Below are 20457 nucleotides of genomic sequence, written 5' to 3'. Positions count from 1 at the left end.
GTCCTAGCCGTGCGTGCATTTGGAGGCAGGGCGATGCGGCGACAAGAATTGCAAGTGGACTGCCACGATATTAGTGAGATGACGAGCTGTACGTACTCGTACCTCTTCTCAAGGCATCACTCTAATGCAGGCCAGAGATGTCTCAGGTTTGCCAAAGCGAAGTCGTACACAGTGCGTACAATGCAGGGTTGCTTGCTTTCCTGGTTGCCATGATGGACATGGGTATGTGATTTGATTCATGCGCTATCCACGGAGGGTCACTCCGCCCACTCCGTTATCGTCTTCTGTGTCTGGAAATATGTGCGAGTATATTGTAGAGTAGCATCTGCTCGTACTCCGTATCTAACATCGAGCATTTCGTTAAGACCTACCTAGTTAGTAATCGAGTAATCGACAGGGAGTTTATGTTTTTTAAACTCTGTCAATTTTCATGATATCTGGAAGATGCTCTCGACTTTTGCACTTCGGAATGGCGTGAAGCAGCATGAACAATTGATACATCAGTGACGACGTGTTGAAAGGCTGGAAAGAAGCATTTAGCCGCATAAACAAGGCGAATATATAGTGGCCGGGCCGAGAGAATAAGTAATCGTATCGTGACCTGGAGATACGATCATGTTACCATGTGCCCAGCTAGGTACGAGTACTGGCACACGGGACGTAGCAGAGGGCGCAGTGCTTATAGGCTTAGGCTTATCACGGCTCGAGGTTGTAGTGCAGTTCAACCACATGTACGGGCTAGGTTAGTAGCGCTTCGTGGATGAGATGAGCGAGTGCTCTGCTCGTATGTACGCGTACGCCTCGTTTTCTCAACCATTGATGCTACCTGCTAGTAGCTGCACCGAGCGTACGGAATCAGTACGGAGTGAACTCCGTCCGTATGGATCTGTAAATGCGCCTGTACTCGTCTGGAGTGGCCAAAAAGGCCAATGTTTGACTTGCACTAGTCCGAGGCATCCCCACGTTGTTGCGGTGGAGACTCATCTGAAGCCAGCAGGGTCATGACTCTGCTCTATCTCCGTAGAGGTACTGTATCGCATCACAAAGCCAAAGGGGTTTTTTCGTGCTCTGGTTCTTCGGAGCTTTCTTCCGGTGCATGGAGCCTGGACGACGCTCGGATACAAGAGTTCATATCCCGTAGTTGCGCGAGAGACTGGCGAATATCATGGGCCTGAATACTTACATGCAGCAGATGGGATGGGCCTGATACTTGAATGCGGGTTGGATTCAATAGAGTGCGTCGCAGTTTCTCGCATTCTTTTGGGTACTCTCTCAATCTCTGTCACTCTCTTTATGGGGCTGTGTCTCATTTGTGTGATCGTCAGTCAAAAAGCACTTTAATGGACAGGGGGCGCCGTTACACACCGCAGCGGGCCAGACGGGTTCAATTTTGGGATAATTGTTCCCCCGTGTGGATGCCATCATCTCGGCCATACTTGCTGCCTTGAATCGTCTCGGTAAAACATAAAGGGCAAAAAGGCGAGCCAAAGAGGAGGCCGTTCGATCTTCTAGTCTGTTGCGCTTATACTCTTACCTAGGCAGAGGTCTGTACAGGTACGAATACATACTCGTACTTTCGCTCTTTTAACGGCTCCGGCACTTGAGAGCTCGCTGGTCCACGTACGGCATATGCCATGTACGACGGGATTCGGGGCTGTGATACGGAGCACGAGTGCATGGGAATCATGTAGTGTTTTGTGATATCACTTCCTGCTTGATGCAGCCAAGAAGGAGTTGCATGCGCTTAAGTACGAAGTACATGATGTAGGCAAGCAGGTGTACATGCTGGGACTGCGAAATAAAGAGGCAGGAGCGTGTATCTTGGTATTTTGGCCTGAGGCCCCGTGGAGATACGGTTCCCTCCCCTCGACTTTGTCGCCTCTCCCTCCCCTGTCGCCCACCTGGTCACTCCAGTAGGAGTACTCGTACATACATGCGCTTGTATGCGTGCTTCGCACATCAATTCATGTACTTACGGCATTCAGACTCACACTCGTACAGTAAGTAGCACAGCATGAATGAATCATATCCACCAACACGGGCTGCTAACGGAGACCCAAGGTAAGCAGCAAGGCAGCCGTTTTTCGTGGATATTGGATATTGGTCTCGCACGAGACACCGTCGCACTGCTACCACGTTAGCAAAGACTGGCTGGGAAGCGAGATCTGGACGATGCTCCCCGTGACGGGCTATTGAGTGGCAACTGGCGTTTGGACAGCCTCTGGAGCAGGGACAGATCGATTCACCGCGACTAGGGCCTGCAGCCACCACGTTTTCGGACCATGGCCGGGCCTCTCGATACGTGAAACCCGGCGTTGCAGTGCATTCCAGCGTCTTCCCGGATCATCCGCCCACCTACCACATGCACCGTACAGTGCGTGTAGCTGTATGTATGTACAAGGACGAACCGAGGGGATTGCAAGTGTCATCGGTTGCTTCAGCCTTACAGGTATGCCGCTCCATGTTCTTGGTCAAGAAGAGGAAGGCGTCTGCGCGGAGCACGAAGGATGATGCTGTCTGTTTAGCCAAAAAGCTGCCGTTCCTAGCGGCAGACACCCGCTTCAATCCCAGGCCAACAACAATTTTCGACGATACTCGTACAAGTACAGGTACAGATACAGGTCCTTGCTCCCTGGCATCCGAACGTCCTAGCCATCTTGTTTCGTTTGAACAGCCTGGTACAATCAAGAGAGTACAGGCGACCGGCCTCGACTTGGCTAGAGCTTCCGCACCTTATCCACCTCGCTTCAGCGACCAGACATCAAACTCTTCTCCGCCATCCCGAGCCTTGCTGGCTCCCATTCGATAAGACAACGACAAGCAAAAAGGAAAACGTGAAAAATCAGCAAAATACAGAGGCCAGCGGCAGTGCTACATCTTATCGACGCGCCTCGATTCACTTGCCGATGCTAGTCTGCGCCAAAGCTAGGCCCGGCGTAGCCATGCAACGGCCTGGACCCTTGACAGGTCACATCGAGAGCTAAACATGGATGCTCGCTGCGCTTCTGGCTTCTGCGACTTACCTAGCTGCCACACCCTAGCGCCTGGTTATCCCAAAGCTTCTTTCTCCGGACCAAGCAGCGAGAGTTCCAGCACTTGGTTCCAGCACTGGCTCCAGCACCAGCACCAGCGCCGGCTTGGCCTCATCTAGCCAGGCCTTGGCCCCAAAGCGATCCCCCTGGTCGGCCGGATCCTAGTCTGGCAGTTGCATGCTAACGACTGGCCATTTAGAGGTGATGGCGACCCTCCTAATTAATCCGTTTTCCGCATGTTGGTCAGCCCAGGCAAGCCTGGTTAATACAGTAGGCCCGGCCGCATCTCCACCACCTCGCTCCACAGACGCGATGGAATGTCCATGGACCTGCTGCCATTTTTGAGCTTGAAACGAGAGACGAGACGAGATGCCTATGGACTACGAAGAAGTGGCGATGATGAAATCTCTGGACGAGCAGCTGTTGATGTGCTCCTGGCAGACGCAGCACTGGACGATATTGAAGGCTCAGCTCAACCAATATTATGTCCAGCTCCCGGCACCATTGCATCCGCCCCCCCCGCAGCCGCCCTACATAGAGAAGGACAGGACGCTGCGGCGCTAAAAATTAGCGGCCTAGCGCAGCAGACGCCCTCCAAATCCAGTAAATTTGAGCTGCGTGTGGCGCCTAGCTTGCTTGCTCAGCAGGCACCTCGTGCTAGCAGCAGCAGCGCAGCACAGCACTGCTAAGAGAGAAAAAAACGGCTCCTAGCTCGGTCCAGAGCCGGCGATATCTGCGGCCGACTTTGCCAGGCCCTTAATCCTTCTCGCATTTAACAAGGTCGCCTCGCTTGTTTGGCCGCTTACCGCCGACTCCTCATCTCTTTTCCCTCATTGCCACTCTCAACCATCAATTGAGTGCATATGTTAATCGATCATTGATCTCACGCGCAGGAACATTGACGCTGCGCTTGCAAAAAGACCACAGCAAAGCAACCATCCAGGCGGGAACGCAAGCGGGACGACCAACGCCTCGCTAACGTGCTTCCCCCTCTCGACCCGACTTTTGATCTGGTTGACCAACGTGTCTGTGTGTTCTGTGCTCTCAGCTACGCTGTGTGTGTCCCCGAGGCTGCGTCTAAGTCTAAACTGGGGGCCAGCGTCTGCTCTGCGCGGCTGAACATATTCTTGAAATAGCCTGGTTTCAGCCTGGTGGTTTGGTTTCCATCTCGCCTGCAGCAGCACGGCTTTCTTGACACTGGACCAGCACAAGCAATCCAAAACACGTCTCCAACAATCCTCCGATCCAACATCTTAGACAAAGCGCAACGCACGCCCTCCCGTCTGTCACCCGTGGGAAACACACATTCTCTGTCTGTCCCCCCCGCTCATTGTTTCGCCATCTCGGTGCCAGTACCCGTCATTCGGAAGCGAGACATTCGTCGTCGCTCTCTTGTACCGGCCAGGACTGAGAACCACCCATTGACTGTTCTTGCTTGGTGTGAAAGAATAGCATGCCCCATATGCGCGAGGTCAAGACGTGTGACCGTTGCCGCCATTTCAAACGGCGCTGCGATCTGCTCAAGCCTTCCTGCTCACGATGCATCCAGGCTGGCGTGCGCTGTAGCTTCGATGTCAATGGTGTCGCTGTTCCCGGTGCTGTGGCTGCCGCTGCCAACGGCGCCACTTCTGCCTCCCCAAACTCATCACGTCAGGCAAGGGCTGCAACGGCTTTGGCATCATCTCCTCCTGTCAACGGCGATCCTGCCCAGGGCATACCTGGACAGAATGGCTTAATCTCTCCCACTGCATCGACTGAGAGCCCTGAGCCTCACGCCGTTGATGCTAATGGCATGCCGATTGAAGGTGCCGCTACTGGGGCCGCAGCAAATCAGCTGCGCGTTGTCCGCAAGCGCAAGCGCAATTGCCTGAGCTGTCTGCGCTGCCACCGCCTCAAGGTAAAGTGCGACAAGGAGTTGCCGTGCGGTCGCTGCAAGTCGAGCGGTAACGGAAGAGAGTGCTATTACAGTTACAACAAGGGCCCCAACGGCGGAAAATTCCCTTGTCCCACAGCCCCATCCAGCAATAGCGAGGAGACAACGACGGTTCTTGCTACTTGGCAGGTCCAACACAAAGTACGAGGATCCAGCCATTGGCGAGACCTCATGACCAAGGTATGTCGACTTCTACAGTACACGTATGCCGCGTGCATGCTGCTGACTGCCGAGAGTAGATTGGCACTTTGACAACTTTAGAATCAGCACCACTAGCTGCTGCCCTTGAGGATGTGGCTACAAATGCTTGCTTAGCCAACTTCACATTACCAGGCAATTTCCCCTTTGGTACTCCTGGGGCAAGCAAGTACTACACCCGCGATGCTGTCACTCGATTGTTGGCAAGCGAGAGGGCAAACCACGAGAAGTACCTTCAGCGGTATCTCGAGCTGCTCGACGTGGTCAACCCAATCGTGGACATTCACATCTTTAGGCGTGAGATTGAACGCTACTGGATGGATCCCAACGCATCGGATCTCTGTTGGCTAGCGCAGTTCCTCATGGTCATGGGCCTGGGCAGCTTTGCCTCTCCAGAAGGGGAGCCTCCTGTTGCCACGGAGCTCATGATGGCTGCTGAGGCCTGTCTTATGCAGACGCCTTTCTCCTTCCGACCAACTTTATTGGCCCTGAAAACCCTGGCCCTCATGGTTGTGGCCAAGCAAGTCTGCAATCCCACTTGCTGGTCTGTAGATTCATGCTGGTCTCTGCTCGGACTGCTCGTTCGCACGGCCTTCATCTACGGCCTTCCTCAGGACCCGTCAAGTCTAGAAGATGAGGGCCGCAACCAGGAGGAAAAAGATTCCCGGCGAAAGCTGTGGCTCACAATCCTCTATCTTGATGTCAAGGTAGCCATGTGCGCCGGAATGCCGCCTCTTACACGGCCTGATGAACTTGGTACCCTGGAGAAGATCCCCGATTGGGGTCCGCCAGACAGCCTGCAGATGGTGCTGTACCAGTCGCTGCCAACCGTGCTGGCCGTCATGGCGCAGATCAATTCCAACAAGGAGCAAATCCCCTACCCCGACGTGCTGCGCTACAACGCCCAGCTACGAGAGCTCATGAGCCACGCCCAGCGGGTCTGTACCGGACAGCTGCAACGCACGACGGTCGACATCTTTTTGCGACGGTGCCTCATGGTTCTGCATCGCCCCTTTGCCTTGCACCCAGAAGGGCCGGTCATGTTTCCCGAGTCGTACTGGTCGTCCTTGGAGTGCTGTCTCGCGCTGCTGGTACACTACCGTGAGATGTGGGCCGGCGAACCACACCTGCGCCTAGATTTGGTCGGACGAGCTTTCGTGCTCGACTTCTTCTCCGCAACTTTGACGACATACATCCATGTCCTCCGCGCAGATGCACCTCTAACTGGTGCTGCTGCCATGGGATGCGCCATTCCGCCTCGGCAGATCATTCTCGACACACTGCGAAGCTGTGTTGATATTTGGAGCTCGGAAAAGGATAAAAGCGTGTGCTACCGTACTGGATACAATCTGGTCGTCGCAGTGCTCAACCTGGTTCCAAAAAACAAAATCTAGCTTGATTAACATGCGGCGTTGGTGATTTTGTTGTCTGTCGCTCTCAAGCATGAGACTGCCGGACGATTGTCGGGAGCTTTTGTAACGAGCGACGGCATACATTGGAGTGCTGTTCTGAATGCTCTTTTACCCTGTTTATCAACATGATTGTCGTTCTGAGACTACACATGCATTGCACGATTCACAAGATCATGCCCTACCTTTATTCCATTTTTTTCTGTTTAATACTTGAGGCGAGAGAGCATCCATCTGTAATAACATACTCATAACAGTAGGATGTTCCCCCTCACATCGGCCTATATCCCCTCTCTATTGAGATATTTCTTGTTTTTTTGCGGAGCATAGTTGAGATTCCCATTTTCTTTGTCATGTTTGTGTCTTTATTTTTGGTATTTTGTTTTGGACAATATCCGCATGGTGGGCCGGTTGATTACCTCGGGACGAAGCAATGAAGTTTAGCATGGCGGTTGGTTTGCGAACTTGGCACTGCAGTTAGTAGGGCATACTCGTATATGTGTAATGCATGGCCAGGGCAAGGGATGCCTGTGGAAATTAAAGACAGTAATATTATTCCCGATTATATACCATTGCATGAAGAAGATGGGATGAATGAATGGAGAGACAATGAGACCAAACCAAGCCGGGCGTTGTGGTGTTGTAGATCGTAGGGCCAAGACGGGAGCAAATTCTCCTTCCAGCCACTAGGCACATTCATGCTTGTTCGTGTTCTGCAATAACCTGACAAGGCATGCGGTAGAAGCAGGAGAGGATCATCGTCTTGCCATGGTCGGGTGCCAGTCAGAAGAAAACAAAAACCAGAAGTTGAGCTGCTGATAGTTCCACTGGCTTGTGATCAACCAATCTTGGAAATGGGGCGTGGCGACATGCCACCACTGCGTCATCTGGCAGTGGCTAGCAGCGTCTAGCAGCCACTAAATCTGCTGAGCTGCTGCTACAGCACTTCAGGTTTGTATCCCCCGCTTCACAAGCTTGGGCTGCCTTCTCCCCACCTCAGACAGAGCACATCCTAGCTTATGCATAAACAAAAAACTATATCTCTCTCGTCGCTGGCAACGTGATTCTACTATTCTACTTCTGCCTTTACTTGCACTCACAAGACCACCATCACCTGCAAGCTACGACCACTGCTGCCTACCCACGAGAGCCTCAACCCGCGCTATCGCAGCCTCGAATCTTACCCAGCTAGTCACGCCGAGGCGGAAAAAAAGACGCCAAGATGACTTCAGTCGAGCGTTCGCCGCCCTCTCACAGCCCACCGGGCCCGGATGCCAAACGGCCCAGAGGTGAGTCTCGATTTCGTGAATTATTTCTTATTATTCGTTGCCATCGCTGACTCTAGACGTTGCAGGCATCCTCAAAAACCCTTCCTTCAACACCCCTCACTCCCCCGACGAGTCTCGAAAAGAGGTTACCCTCGCAAACACCCAGATCAACGCCGGACACCGACGATCGTCCTCCGGAGCGGGCTCCCGCCGCCACTCCTCCAACAGCATCACCGACCCGTCCGATTCGGCCCAGCGTCTCAAGTGGGATGAGGCCAATCTGTACCTGACGGAGCAGGAGCGCACCTCGACTATGAAAATTACCGAACCAAAGACTCCCTATGCGAAACACTACGACCCGACAGAAGACCCCTCCGACGACGAAGAAGAGGCACCGGCTGGCCTGGACGGTGCTCCTTCTGGTCGCAAGAATCAACGTGCTGGCGCTGAAGACGACATTCCGGGCCTATCGCTGGGCGAACCAGAGGAAGAAATCCCGGAGAGACCGGCGCCGGCGTCGCGCAGCTCCAGCGAAAAGACGGTCCATGTGGACAAGGAGAGCGTCACCCCCTCCGCCGAAGAGGAGGTTGTGGGGCTCTCCCCCGAAGAAAGGGAGAAGCACCGCAAGTTCGAGGAGATGCGGAAGAAGCACTATGAGATGAAGAACGTAGCGCATGTTCTGGGGCATCCGGAGGCGATTCCAGATGATGAAGACGAGGACGATGACGATGATGAGGAGGATGAAGGAGAGAATGGCGTCCCGCCTGTTCCCCCCTTGCCTACAAATCTTGTCAATGGGTCAGCGTAGTTGAAAGAGAAGGATTTTACCACGCAAGCCGTTTCGGTTTCTACTTCTTCTTATTGTTATTATTACATCTCGGTGCACCGCTGCATATGGGCATGGAATGGAGGCTTTTTCTTTCTTTTTTCTCTTGTTGGCCAGTCTTTTACGAAATACGCAACAAGACCTTGGGTGGAGTTCTATGGATACGAATATGAGGCGTTTGCAGTGGATATGTGAATGTGGAACGAGAAACGTACGCAAGACGACAGTGAGTCTCTTGCATGAAATAGCATGATGGGTGGTTTGGAGAAGGACTAAGTAAGCAAGTGGTTGCTATCTTGAGCCTTTGGGCATCTGTGACTTGGGGTTGTTGGAACGGGCATTGCATGTCTTTATGACTGACAGAGGTGAGCTTAGAGTTAGCGCTTTTGAAGGCAGCTCTTTGCAATTTCCATTTTATCATTCTATAAGCTGTCCCATCTCCTTATTTCCACAATATGTCCAGAATCTTGTGTCAAGTGTATCATGTCGTGTCGTGTTGTGTCGCATCGCATCTTTTGTGCTTCCCAAGGACAAATCGTCCCGCCGCCGCCGTCGCTCAAAGCAAACCCTTGCGCGCCAGTTCAATCTTGCGTGCGGTTTCTCCCTGCTTGAATCCGCCCTTTGAAACGCACGTGCGCATTCCCTCTGCGAGCTCAAACTTGTCGTCGTTGGCGTCCCACGCGCAGGGGCAGTGGTGAGGGAAGTGGACGCAGGCGAGGGTGTCGGGACAGAGGTAGTTGTCACAGGCAGCTTGTCGCATCTTCACGTCAGCCCTGGCTCTATACTCCCCTATATATTGTTTGGGATGTAGAGTAGGAGGAAATAGATAGAGGGATGAAAGATGAACTTACAATGTGTGTATTGGTGCTGGTAGTGGCGAGCGTCACTGGGGTTGTTCTGCTGGCGCTTTTCCTGGTGATGGCCGCCGCCGCCGCCGCCGCCAAACATTTGGTCGAAGAAGCCAAATTGGGCATTGGCGAGGGCGAAGAACGACAGGAGGGCTATTAGGAGGCGCATTTTGAGGAGCTTTATTCGCAACTATGGGGAAACAAGATCAGGATCGAGACAACTAGCAAGGTCGTGTGATGACAATCTTGCGACTGGAGAGCAGCTCGGGATGTTAAGCTGGCCACTACAAATTCTTATCGATAAGAGTCGCTCAAGATGACTAAGCGTCAAAACCTCCCAAATTTGGCAACTTTTGGCTAGGATCATGCAAAGGTGCATTGAAGCATTTTGACATCAAACCCCTCGTAGGCCGAAAAAATCCCCCCCCACGACAAGAGGGGAACGTCGCATGGCCATGCGGTTCTTCATGATGCAGCGGCCGATATTGGCTGCTGTGGCTGGCATTTCTAGGCCGAGTCTTGTCAACAGCGCTGTTGCTCCTCTGGGGGCTCAATTGGCCAATGCCTTGGTTGAAGGTCGAAGAAATGCTTCGGTGAAGGCGCAGGGAGCCTACAAGAAGAAGAGCAAGAGGGGAATTCCTAACAAGTTGGGTGCTAAGCGGACTGGAGGTATGTTTGACACTGCAATTGGAGGTTCCAATGGTTGAGATACGAGCCTTGCTAACTCAGTGTGTGCCTGAACACAGATCAATTCGTCATTCCCGGCAATATTCTCTACAAGCAGCGCGGAACACATTGGTGGCCAGGCGAGAACTGCATCATGGGCCGCGATCACACCATCCACGCCATGGCGACTGGCTACGTCAAGTATTACCGTGATCCCGCGAAGCACCCCGACCGAAAGTATATTGGCGTCGTCTTCAACAAGGAAGACACCCTGCCCTACCCGTTGCACGCCGAGCGAAAGCGCAAGCTCAACAAGACGGTGCACACGATACGGACCGAGGCGGCCAAGGCTGAAGTTTCGCCGTCGGGAATCCCCTTTGAGGTCACACGAGTGGAAGCCGGAGAGCCCGATAGGCTACTGAGGCTGAGATCGGATTACAGCTATCGCGAGGACAACTGGCGTATTGGTCGGCTGGTGAAGACGACGGGCTTGAAGACGAAGGCGTTTAGGACGCGCAAGCAGTGGTTTAGACATAGAAGGTGGAGGAGGGAGAGGGAGATTGCTGGGCAGAAGGAGGCTGAGAAGAAGAGGTCGGAGAGCGGTGGTGGTGGTAAGGTGATGAAGGCGATTAGCAAAAAGGCTGCGAAGAAGGCCGCGAAGAAGGCTGGAAAGAAGGCCAAATAAATGGGTAGAGGGGCTTGAGATGTGTGGGATTTTGTATTTATCCAAGTGTATAGTAGAAACGAATGAACGGACTGATTTGAATTAGAATTCAGATGGGTATATCTTTGCCAATGGCTGCTTGATAATGGAAGAACGGGGTTTGAAACAATCTTATAAGTACCTATCTAAAGCATCTTGAAGCTGGGTACCCTCCTAAGAAGAAGCTTTGATGAAACGAATCAAGCCTGAATGCTGTGATGTTATATGGCATTACCCAGTAAGCATCGTTGATATATAAAGAATCTTGAAGGTATATCGTGAGGTAATGGGCAAGTTCATCTCACGAATCACATGTTAAAGACGGTTTCTACTATATGAATGAAGTGAAGCTGGTTTGCGCTCAGAAACATAGGTACCTAATCCAGTGCAGTGCGGAAGGCCGCACTCGCGCCTGGCGCCTGTTCCTGAGTCTTACAGTAGAAGCTACAGCCTTGTGGTTGTGCCCCTCGCCCACTGCACGTCACTGAAGCTCCACTGTAATCCGCTGTAAGTCTGTGAGTGTGCATAGGTGCACTTTTCCCCAAACTTCACGCTTGATCGCGGCCTAGCGCGAAGGAGCCCGTGGCTACGAAAGGCTGGGATAGGAGTTGAGTTGCTTGGTTGCCTTGAATACCGTTCGATCACGATACGACCTCGAATTCCCTATACATACAACAAAACGTGGTCGCAGCAGCTTGCCTGCGCGTCATGCCTGGAGCTTGGGCAGCTCGAGCCTCAACTTTGACGATCTGAGGCCGTGTGGTGACACGTCCGTACTTGTGTATCGTGGTCGTGAATCCACTCGATGCGTGTCGAATCAACCTGAAATCCCTTGCCGACTATATCTATACTATAGAGCGCAATCAGCGGCTCTGATCCCGCGCGTACGCAATCATGGCTTCCACTACCGAGGGCGGCAATCCAGGACATAAGATGAAACGGACTGGACGGGCTCCTTGGAGGAGGAGCACTTTTGGAGGGTTATCGTCGTCGTCACCGCCGGTGGGGGATAAGATGAAGAGCCAGACGGGCCAGGAAAACGACGTGCCGATTCCAATGGTTGTCAGCGACATCCTCCCACCCGCTGCGAGCTATCAAAGCGCGCCGCCCATTGAGACGCCTGTGCCTATACCCGTGCCTATGCGTATGCCACCTTCGACGACGACAACGACGACGACTGCAGCACCTGGGTTGGCGGCGAAACCAAATACAATGGCGGCGAACAAGAATATAATGCAAGCGCAGAAGGACTGGGAGAAGAAGCAGACAAAGGTGGAAGATCAAGGTAAGCAGTGCGGATCACGGTGTTTGCGTTGTTTGCCTTTTGCGTTTGCTTCTGCTGGGCGCACAGGGCAGGGAGAAAAGGGATGGGACGAACTGAGCCAATGGTCAGCTCAAAGTGAACCGAATTTGCTACAGCAGTCAATTCACTTGGCCGTCTCCCCCTCCCTACCTGTGTTGTTTCTTTGTTGCTGTTGGTTGCTGCTAACCTTTACCCTGGTACAGGTCCTACCCAAGAACAACGTCCCCAGACGCATGGGGATTTGCCAAAAGCATCAACAAGGCGTGAATCGACAGAGATATCCGAGGCATCACCTCAAAGCCAATTGAAATCAGAGACAGATGCAATGGCTAACCTGAAGCGCTTACCAGAAGAGGCTCTGCTACAGCAGATGACGGAGTTGAATCGACCCGCGAATGTTAACTCGAGAAGGCGAGAGTCGAGGCCTAGTACGGCTTCCTCTTCTGCATCTGCATCCACATATGCGTCTGCGTCTATGTCTGCGTCTCCTGTGCCTTCCGACCCAGGAGATGCCATGGATACTGGGGACGTTGAGGCTCCCCGAACCGGCCTTCAGACTAACGCGGACAATGCATCATATTATACTTATATAGGTAATTACACCATGTTGCACACGACGCTTGTCTTTGTTTGGTGCCGAGCTGACTTAGTTGCTACTAGAGGATGACGGAACCGAACAGAGCACGAGCAACGCACCAATTCCACCCGGCAAGGAACGATATGACGATGGCGAAAACAGCGAGAACGGCGGTAAAAAGCCCTTTGTATGCCCCGTACGGGATTGCAGGGTTCTTTCCCAAAATATGAGAGCTCTGTCATCACACTTTCACGGGAAGCATAGCCGCTCCTTGTTCAATGACAATGGTGATGGCACATTCTCCAAGGTTGGCGACTACGTGAACGAAGAAGGCAGTTCTCCAGGTATCATCGTATCTCTCAACCCCCTGTCACCGGGAGCGCCACCGCCTGCGGTTCCAGACTACACAGAGAACCGGAAGAAGCTGCTCAGCCTGCTCAGCAAGAGGAGCTTCTCAACGAGCAGAGTGAGCGTCGGGGGAAGCGCTCCACCGGACACGTCGAAACGCTCCTTGCGCGGCGAGTCAAGCAACGAAACCATGGAAGAGAGATTGGCGAAGCGACCCAAAACTACGCCAGTCCCTTTACCTGTCCAGGCTACCTCCTTTGTGTCGCCGCCGCCGATAGTGCAGGCAGAACCATCGCCTCCTTCAATACCGCCACCTCCTATACAGTCCTTGGAGCCGCCGCCCATGACCGATGTTCTTCGGTACTTGCATAGGAGCCTTTCACCTAGCCAGCAAGTCCCTGCTCGGCTGGATGTATTGGCATTATCCAAATACAAGCAAGTTCGTAATTTACCGGGTTTATGGTGGGAGCATCATCATAATAAGACACTTGATCCCCTCCAATATGCCTGTACTCTTGCATATCTTGTGGGTAAGGCAGAGGAGATGAATCCCTGTGACAGGTGGAAAGGATTGTCACGACTGAGCACTCCCTGTGTGGGTTTGCCTCCGGACCTACCAGCCGAAGCGAAGGCTGTATTCAGTAAGTCGGTGACGTGCATTGCGTGTCAGTATCAATTTTGCTGTTACCGAACTAAAAACGAATGCGAATGGGCCAACCAGGATCAGGATCTTGAAGGCAAGACAGAGGAGGCGGTGCCCCAGCAAAACCATCAAACAGTAGTGGAACAGGGTGATAAGGCAATGGTATTAGAGGACGAGGACATGAGCGACGGTGCAGGTACCAAGGCCGATGATCATGCTGCCCTGCCACAGGTGATGAGACAAAGCAGCCGGTTGTCTTCGTCCATTAAACCTCCTGAGCAATACCCCATCCAAAATTCTGAGAAGAAGAGTCCCCCACTAGGGACAACTATACCGCCAACCTCAGGAGCTGCTCACAAGCCATCAGCTGCTGAGGTGACTGAGATGGAAGAGATGGAAGACTGGGAGATAGCCCCCGGTACTATGAAGGATGAGACAACGAATACCAGTAAGTTCAATCTTCGCCATAGCTGTTATTCTTCTATCAAAGGCACATCAAACTAATGACCACTCTAGATGTTGGCTTTTCCAACGCCTACATGTCTAATCAACATCCTATCACGATAGCGCCAGGTCTCAGCTTCAATGTTCTCATTTTGAAACCGGGGCACACGCATCACTGGCCCATCGAAGCGACCAAGGTGCGCACATGTTCGGTAGCCTCAGGCAAGATTAGCGTCAAGATGGGAAACGACCAGGTCTTCAAACTCGGGCCGAACGGTCTAGTCGTCATACGGCCTGGTCAGAGTTGTATGGTGGTAAATCGGCTTTACTCGGATGCGATACTTCACTGCACGACTCTTGATGACTTGTAGTCAAAGTAAAGGGATGGATGTTTTTTAAAAGGAGAAAATTAGATAAGATGCTTTACAGGTCGCTTAATTAGTTACATCGAGTTGATACCCCCCTTGTACGGGCTGGCGTTTTGGGAGCTTGTTGATTCTCTTTGCGTTTTGCGATTCACGATTTGGAAGAGCTGTAATTGTTATATAGGGGCTGGACTGTGTGTACCTTATTAATGTGGCCGCCATAAATAGTGCCGATGTTATCCATGAGATCGATGATGGAGTGCGGATCCCAAATTAAGAAGCTCATAAAGCATCTATGGATAGTTTAATTTATGAAAAGATGGCACCGCTGGTGAGGCGGTTGCATGTGCTTCGGCCGCTCAGAATTTCCTACAAGCTGGAGTTGATACTGGAGCTAGATGACGAATGCCGAGCCTAGAGATGGCAGTTTGTAATCATGTGCAGTTTTTGTTCAGACTTTGGGAAATGACTTGCCACATAGCTGATGAGCTTAAAAGCTCCGTGTGGATCTTGCAGTCTTGCATTTCGATTCGATCAAGCTACTCCCTACGCGGTATGTTGCTTTGAAGCTTCATGTTGCTTTGGAGCTTCAAAAAAGCCCATGTGCCGCAGGTCACGGTGGCGCAAGTCTCATGGCCAGAATATCGAGCCGAAAGGGGGGGTCAGCTGTAAGTTCTTGTAAGCCCTGCAAGCCTGCTGAAGGGGCCCCCTGAAAGATCTAGCGATGGATCAATGGCTCCCATCCATTCCACGGCGTGGGGAGGCTTCTGTCACGAGCAAAACAAGTGATTTGAATTTCTCACAGCTATTGAACTAGTTATTTATTTATTAATTTTTTTTTCTTTTTCGCTCAGTGAAGAGGGTTGAGCGGGGCAAGTCTCAGTTCTTGATTTTGAGTGTAGCTTGCGGGCGAGGTTTTTGGTGTGAGATACGAGCGGACGGTCGTGATCTGGGGTTGCGATGCTAGGGCGAGTTAACGTAGTCTCTGGCCCTCGGGGTCTCGGATGCTATGCTGTGTGCTAGGCTGTGGGGAGCTTCTGGCTTCGTATTGATCGGTATCTGCCTTGCGTCGGTAGGGGCCTGATGCCGGCAGATGGCGGGTTGTTGCGTATTTCTTGAGGGAGCAGGTGATGTTGAGTCTTTGTAAGTTGAGAGTGTGATTTGGGCTGTGGGGATTGAGAGAAATGCTGGCGAGCTGATCGTGATGGAATTTGACTTTGATGTTCTTCTTCCAAGTCACATTTGCTTTTGTGTATCCATTCTTCACATACTATATAAAGGGTATATCTTGTAAACAGCGAGCTTTCATGATACTGAGTTAATGGACTTTGCTTTCACAATATTTGCTTGGACTGAACATCGCTATCACGGACTTTAGTGAGAGCGCTGTAAAATACAGCGGGGGACAGCTATGGCTCTAGGCGGTGGCCGCCCGACAATACAGCGGGCCACCCCCAGTCTTGCCTTGGAAGTGCCCTTTCCCTCTCCTACTCGGACCAGATCTGGCAGAACGAGGCCGCCAAGCACTTTTACCGACACCGACGAGACTGATTTGAAGCCTGGGGATGGAGGGACATTCGTCGAGAAGCAGCGGGATGGACAGGACGGGCTGCGGTTCACTTTTGACCCGGAGGGCCGACTAACACACGATGAGACGAGTGTCGACATCGTCACGGTTCCGTGTCCAGCCGCTCATCCGCTGCGCAGCTGGAACCGCGATGGCCTCATGGGGCGGTACTTTGGCGCGCCGTCGATGCGGGATGCCGAGGTTCGTGAGGCGGAGCGTCAGAACCAGAACCCGTCGTGGGTGAGGCAGGGCATCCGGAGAGAGGCTAACAGGGCGCGGATCCTGCTGTATGAGCATCCAGAGGTTAGTGAGGGGACGACGCTCAACTCGCTGGCGGTTGCGCTGCTGGATGAGTTAAGGGCGTTGAGGACCCGGGAGAGGCAGCAAGAGAGACCGCTGCTGTTTATTGGCCATAGCATTGGAGGGTTGGTGGTCAAGATGGCGTTGGTGAAGGCTAGTAGGGATTCGAGATATGAGAGCATCTTGCGCGAGTGTTACGGGGTTGCCTTTTTCGGTGAGTCAAGCCATATGATGATTGAGATGAATGATGCTAATGATATCGTCGTTTGGACCGGTAGGAACACCGCACCAGGGGTCCAGTTACTTTGCCATGCCAACCCTGGCGTCGAGCATCCAGAACCTGCTTCAACTATCTGTCCCTCTGCCTGTGTCGTTGACAGACGATCTGCGTATGGGAAACCATCTTCTCTTACATGTGGATGAAGACTTCAAAGTCGTTTCGGACGACATCCGCGTGTGGACGTTCTACGAGACAATCGACTCCCGCCTGTCTGCCAACTCGGGAAGCATCTACTTTACTGCGCCTCTCACGTCCATCAAGTCTGCTATTCTCGGGATGCGACAGGAACGCATCTTTCCTCTGCAGAGCGACCATGCTAACATTGCTTCGTTTGGGAGACACAACATGCACACTCTACGACTGTTCTTACGACAGCTCGCGGCAAATATTGAACAGGCGGATTCCAACGCTAGAGAGGACGCAAGAGGAGGGAAATGGATGCTCAACTTGGAGCAAAAGGTGACGGTAGAAGTCCATGGCTTCTTTGATGAGGCAGGCATGGAGGATGGCACTGTGAGGGCTTGGTCTACAAGGTTGCCGCTGAGAGATTTTATGAGTAAAGGTCCGGAAGTATGTCTCAGTGAGAGATTGAATGAGGTGGAAATCCCCCCCGAAGAGGGAAGATTTCTGGCCATGAGGGGGAGGACGGGTCTGGTCGACATGGAAGGGCCGCCGGAGCCTGTGGCGTTTCCACCCGACCCGATGACTGTGAAGAATGCTCTTGGAATCAACCAGACCGAACATGAACATGAGCATGAGCTTGAGCATGAACACCCTCCACCGTTGCACCGGACTTCGGCACCACCTGCCGTGTTGTCAATCCCGCCATCGCCTCTTATTCTCCCGGTTGACTCTCCTAGAACAAGGCCGAGGATGAGCACAGAATCTGCACCGACGGCATTGGTTTCGCAGCCTGGTGTTGGACCCTTGACGCCTCCCTCTCGACCTAATTCGCTTCCTCCCCGGCATTCAACGCCTTTCCGCAAGCCGTCTCCTCTCATGCGTGCTAGCTTGGATCAAGAACTCGCCATTGATCGCCTATCACCGCCTTTGAGAGGTAGAGTAGGCAGAAATTCATTCAGCCGCTCAATGAGCCTCGACAGCGACATGGGCGGTGCGTCTCCTCCACGATATCGCGATTTTCCACCATTCTCTCAGAGGAGCCGCAGTACATTCGATAGAGTTCTCATGGGAGAAGAGAAGGATAGTGATGATGATGACATTGATGCGTCTCCGAAGCTGCCTGAGAGCGTTCTTGAAATTCGAAAGCTGGCAAAGGATAAGGGGCATAGAGCAAGTGAAAATGCCATTGTGGACATAGACGATGCTCCTCAAACTCCTTTTATGAAGCCAATGGTCAAGGCTCGCAAGTTTGTTTGGATTCATTTACCATTCAATAACCCTACATGGGTGACTGTAAGTTGCCAGTCCTTCACTTTATGATAATCTCCTTGTTAATAGGAGACTGTATCGCTGACATTGAATCCTTCAACTAGGCTGTTCTCCAAACGTTGCAAGTCTCCTACCAACGAGATTTTTCTGCCCTATCGAATCACGACTTTTGGGTCAGGAGGCATACACGTGGTAGACACTCGCAGCATTATGCGCATTACGCAAAGCCGGGATGCTACTTTACGGCGCCTCGAACTTGTAAGTGGTCTCTACTGCTGTTCTTCGAAGTTTCAATCCCTAATCCCCGTGAATAATTAGTGTCTCCACGTGGTCATTCGGTACCGAGTCGCTCTCTTTCTCCGCCTGGCGAAGATGATCAGATGTATGTCTGTCTGTTTCTTCCGTACCTTCACTTTGACTCGTACAAGAGACTCATCCGCCGGCGTGAACTGATTGCTAAGCGCCTGGCTCACGGGAGGGCCCGACCCATTCCCGAATCTGTAGCCAAGTCGGATTCCTTGGAGTTGCAGGTCATATGGGAGTTTCTGGGACACGATCCGCCAATCAATTGCCGGCGAACGCTGGACCAGTTTGGATATCCATCGATAAGGGATACCCGATCGCGAGACGATGACCAAATGCTGTACAAGTTGACTAAAGAAAGGTACTACGATGTAGCAGAGTATCGGGGACTGTATAGCGAGACTTCTGGCAGCAATGTGGGATCCGGAGAAAGCAGCAATAAAAGCGGAAGCGGAAGTGGTGGTAGTGGTAGCGGGAGCGGAAGTCGCACAGCCAGTTGGCGGGAGAAGCTAAACAAACAGGCTGAGGAGAATGGCGAAGAGGAGACTGAAAAGGACGTGCTGAATGGAAATGTGCTGATGATAGATCAGCTATGGGTCTGGACTATCTCTACTCGTGAGTCCATGTTGTTTTCTGATCGGTATGATCCTAAGCTGAATGTTGACAGATACCTTGCTCTCATTCTTCCCCAAACGAGAGAGTGATCCTATCGAAGGACCGCTGTATCAGCAAGCAGACCTTCGAGACAGCATCTTCAACGATGTCAATGTAGATCTGACTCGCCTATGCGACAACTCCCTAGATCTCGCAGCCTTGGCGGCTCTGCATGCGGTAAGCGTGCTTCTAGATCGAGCTTCTCATCCTGATTTGGAAGTTTTCCGAATATTCGAAGAAGCTATAAGCGTCTTGGTGAGTCAAGCTATTGTACCCCTGAGAGTATAACGAACATGTCACTAATACACATGCTAGACCGAGAAGCTTACAACATCACTAAAAGAGTTCCGCTCAGAGGGATTCCGTGACAAGGCTTTTGATTACGAGCCGGTTGAAAATAAAGCTCGCTCAATCCGGGAGCGTCATAAAGAGGAGGGACGACGGGCCGAACAAGAGAATAGAGACAACACGTCAGCACTGCTGGAGCTTCGGGATATTGAAGATGAACTTGCGACGCTGCTGGGCCTTTTCGAGAGACAGTCCAAAGTAATCTCATCGATGCACACCATTTACAACCGTCCCGAGATGCGAGCGCACACAGTCCACGGAAGAGGATTCCTCGCTGAGGCGCTGAAGCGGCTAGCAGAGTATATCCATATCACGGAGGAAATGGTACGCCGGGTGAAGAACACGCGAGATGAGTACGACAAGCTGCTTCAGATGGTGCAACGCCAGGCACAAGTCGACGAAGTCAGGCTAAGCAGGCTTCATGCGGACCTGGCCAGCGCGCAAAGCCGAAGCGTACTGATCTTCACTACTTTCACAGTCATATTCCTGCCGTTGCAGTTCTTTACAGGCATCTTTGGCATGAATACGCGCGAGTGGGGAGGGGGAGACAATTTGCCTCTGCGAACAATTGGTATTATTGGTATCCCGGCGAGTGTTGCCCTGATCGTCGGGACGCTCATCGTTGCGTGGAGCACTACTGCGCGACGCTTCTTCAAGTGGATCGGCAGGCAGTATGGGTATATGATGCGCTGGTTGTATGTGGTACTTGGGAGGCCCGTGGGTAGGAAGATGATGAAATACATGGCGAGGAGAGGGAAACGGCGACAGGGGCAGGGAGAGAATCGAGATGGAAAGAGTGGGCTGAGTACAGAGGCGAGCGATTTCTGGGAGAGGCATAGGCTGGAGAGGGAAAGGGGGTATCAGATTCCTGAGGTGAACAAGGCGCCGCCAATGAGTAAGGGGAGGCTGAGGAGGAGCCAGGGAAGGTGATTTGTGCATTGTGACTACAGTATATGTATGTCACTTGGTTCATATTGTGGTGGATGAAACACGAGAAAAGGGGGACTTAGCATTTGAACACGACGGCGTTTGTACAAGAAGAGGGCGCTA

The 20457-nt window shown here is 52.3% G+C and overlaps 7 protein-coding genes across 7 annotated transcripts; 6 read left to right on the top strand and 1 right to left on the bottom strand.

Moving 5' to 3' along the window:
• Nucleotides 1-2362: 2362 nt before the first annotated feature.
• On the top strand, nucleotides 2363-2752 carry V8C40DRAFT_233117 (uncharacterized protein; the record flags this gene model as incomplete). Its single annotated transcript, XM_083213291.1, has 1 exon — nucleotides 2363-2752. A coding segment is annotated over one exon (390 nt), but the record flags the coding sequence as incomplete, so codon positions are not given.
• Nucleotides 2753-3845: 1093 nt separating this feature from the next.
• On the top strand, nucleotides 3846-7226 carry V8C40DRAFT_233115 (uncharacterized protein). Its single transcript, XM_083213290.1, has 2 exons — nucleotides 3846-5145; nucleotides 5205-7226. The coding sequence occupies exons 1-2, from the start codon at nucleotides 4486-4488 to the stop codon at nucleotides 6555-6557; spliced, it is 2013 nt and encodes a 670-aa protein (XP_083077943.1). The 5' UTR covers nucleotides 3846-4485; the 3' UTR covers nucleotides 6558-7226.
• A 186-nt stretch (nucleotides 7227-7412) lies between these two features.
• Nucleotides 7413-9129, top strand: V8C40DRAFT_233112 (PP1-complex regulatory subunit GLC8). Its single transcript, XM_083213289.1, has 2 exons — nucleotides 7413-7861; nucleotides 7927-9129. Exons 1-2 carry the CDS (start codon nucleotides 7795-7797, stop codon nucleotides 8646-8648), a joined length of 789 nt encoding a protein of 262 aa, XP_083077942.1. The 5' UTR covers nucleotides 7413-7794; the 3' UTR covers nucleotides 8649-9129.
• Nucleotides 9130-9222: 93 nt separating this feature from the next.
• On the bottom strand, nucleotides 9223-9683 carry V8C40DRAFT_261600 (uncharacterized protein; the record flags this gene model as incomplete). Its single annotated transcript, XM_083219283.1, has 2 exons — nucleotides 9223-9455; nucleotides 9518-9683. The coding sequence occupies 2 exons, from the start codon at nucleotides 9681-9683 to the stop codon at nucleotides 9223-9225; spliced, it is 399 nt and encodes a 132-aa protein (XP_083077941.1).
• Nucleotides 9684-9819: 136 nt separating this feature from the next.
• On the top strand, nucleotides 9820-11035 carry V8C40DRAFT_233110 (mitochondrial 54S ribosomal protein bL27m). The gene is made up of 2 exons (XM_083213288.1): nucleotides 9820-10183; nucleotides 10261-11035. The coding sequence occupies exons 1-2, from the start codon at nucleotides 9964-9966 to the stop codon at nucleotides 10863-10865; spliced, it is 825 nt and encodes a 274-aa protein (XP_083077940.1). The 5' UTR covers nucleotides 9820-9963; the 3' UTR covers nucleotides 10866-11035.
• A 313-nt stretch (nucleotides 11036-11348) lies between these two features.
• On the top strand, nucleotides 11349-14941 carry V8C40DRAFT_233109 (uncharacterized protein). The gene is made up of 4 exons (XM_083213287.1): nucleotides 11349-12168; nucleotides 12390-12779; nucleotides 12847-14202; nucleotides 14271-14941. Exons 1-4 carry the CDS (start codon nucleotides 11778-11780, stop codon nucleotides 14567-14569), a joined length of 2436 nt encoding a protein of 811 aa, XP_083077939.1. The 5' UTR covers nucleotides 11349-11777; the 3' UTR covers nucleotides 14570-14941.
• A 980-nt stretch (nucleotides 14942-15921) lies between these two features.
• V8C40DRAFT_97626 (uncharacterized protein) lies at nucleotides 15922-20413 on the top strand. Its single transcript, XM_083223687.1, has 6 exons — nucleotides 15922-16644; nucleotides 16709-18126; nucleotides 18207-18360; nucleotides 18421-19020; nucleotides 19073-19314; nucleotides 19375-20413. Exons 1-6 carry the CDS (start codon nucleotides 15975-15977, stop codon nucleotides 20335-20337), a joined length of 4047 nt encoding a protein of 1348 aa, XP_083077938.1. The 5' UTR covers nucleotides 15922-15974; the 3' UTR covers nucleotides 20338-20413.
• The last annotated feature ends 44 nt before the right edge of the window (nucleotides 20414-20457 follow it).

This window comes from Trichoderma camerunense (genome assembly GCF_050948025.1).
Source record: "Trichoderma camerunense strain CBS 138272 chromosome Unknown V8C40scaffold_2, whole genome shotgun sequence".
In the NCBI taxonomy this organism is placed as follows: domain Eukaryota; kingdom Fungi; phylum Ascomycota; class Sordariomycetes; order Hypocreales; family Hypocreaceae; genus Trichoderma; species Trichoderma camerunense.
The sequence above is the reverse complement of the archived record's forward strand: the minus strand, read 5'-3'. Positions and strand labels throughout refer to the sequence as shown.

Coding starts and splice junctions, on each gene's coding strand:
- V8C40DRAFT_233115 (XM_083213290.1), top strand. CDS start 4,486: ATGCCCCATATGCGCGAGGTCAAGACGTGTGACCGTTGCCGCCATTTC. Junction 5,146..5,204: donor GGCGAGACCTCATGACCAAG/GTATGTCGACTT, acceptor TGCCGAGAGTAG/ATTGGCACTTTGACAACTTT.
- V8C40DRAFT_233109 (XM_083213287.1), top strand. CDS start 11,778: ATGGCTTCCACTACCGAGGGCGGCAATCCAGGACATAAGATGAAACGG. Junction 12,169..12,389: donor GACAAAGGTGGAAGATCAAG/GTAAGCAGTGCG, acceptor ACCCTGGTACAG/GTCCTACCCAAGAACAACGT. Junction 14,203..14,270: donor GGATGAGACAACGAATACCA/GTAAGTTCAATC, acceptor TGACCACTCTAG/ATGTTGGCTTTTCCAACGCC.
- V8C40DRAFT_97626 (XM_083223687.1), top strand. CDS start 15,975: ATGGCTCTAGGCGGTGGCCGCCCGACAATACAGCGGGCCACCCCCAGT. Junction 18,361..18,420: donor CTTTACGGCGCCTCGAACTT/GTAAGTGGTCTC, acceptor GTGAATAATTAG/TGTCTCCACGTGGTCATTCG. Junction 19,315..19,374: donor AAGAAGCTATAAGCGTCTTG/GTGAGTCAAGCT, acceptor TACACATGCTAG/ACCGAGAAGCTTACAACATC.
- V8C40DRAFT_233112 (XM_083213289.1), top strand. CDS start 7,795: ATGACTTCAGTCGAGCGTTCGCCGCCCTCTCACAGCCCACCGGGCCCG. Junction 7,862..7,926: donor GGATGCCAAACGGCCCAGAG/GTGAGTCTCGAT, acceptor TAGACGTTGCAG/GCATCCTCAAAAACCCTTCC.
- V8C40DRAFT_233110 (XM_083213288.1), top strand. CDS start 9,964: ATGGCCATGCGGTTCTTCATGATGCAGCGGCCGATATTGGCTGCTGTG. Junction 10,184..10,260: donor GGGTGCTAAGCGGACTGGAG/GTATGTTTGACA, acceptor GCCTGAACACAG/ATCAATTCGTCATTCCCGGC.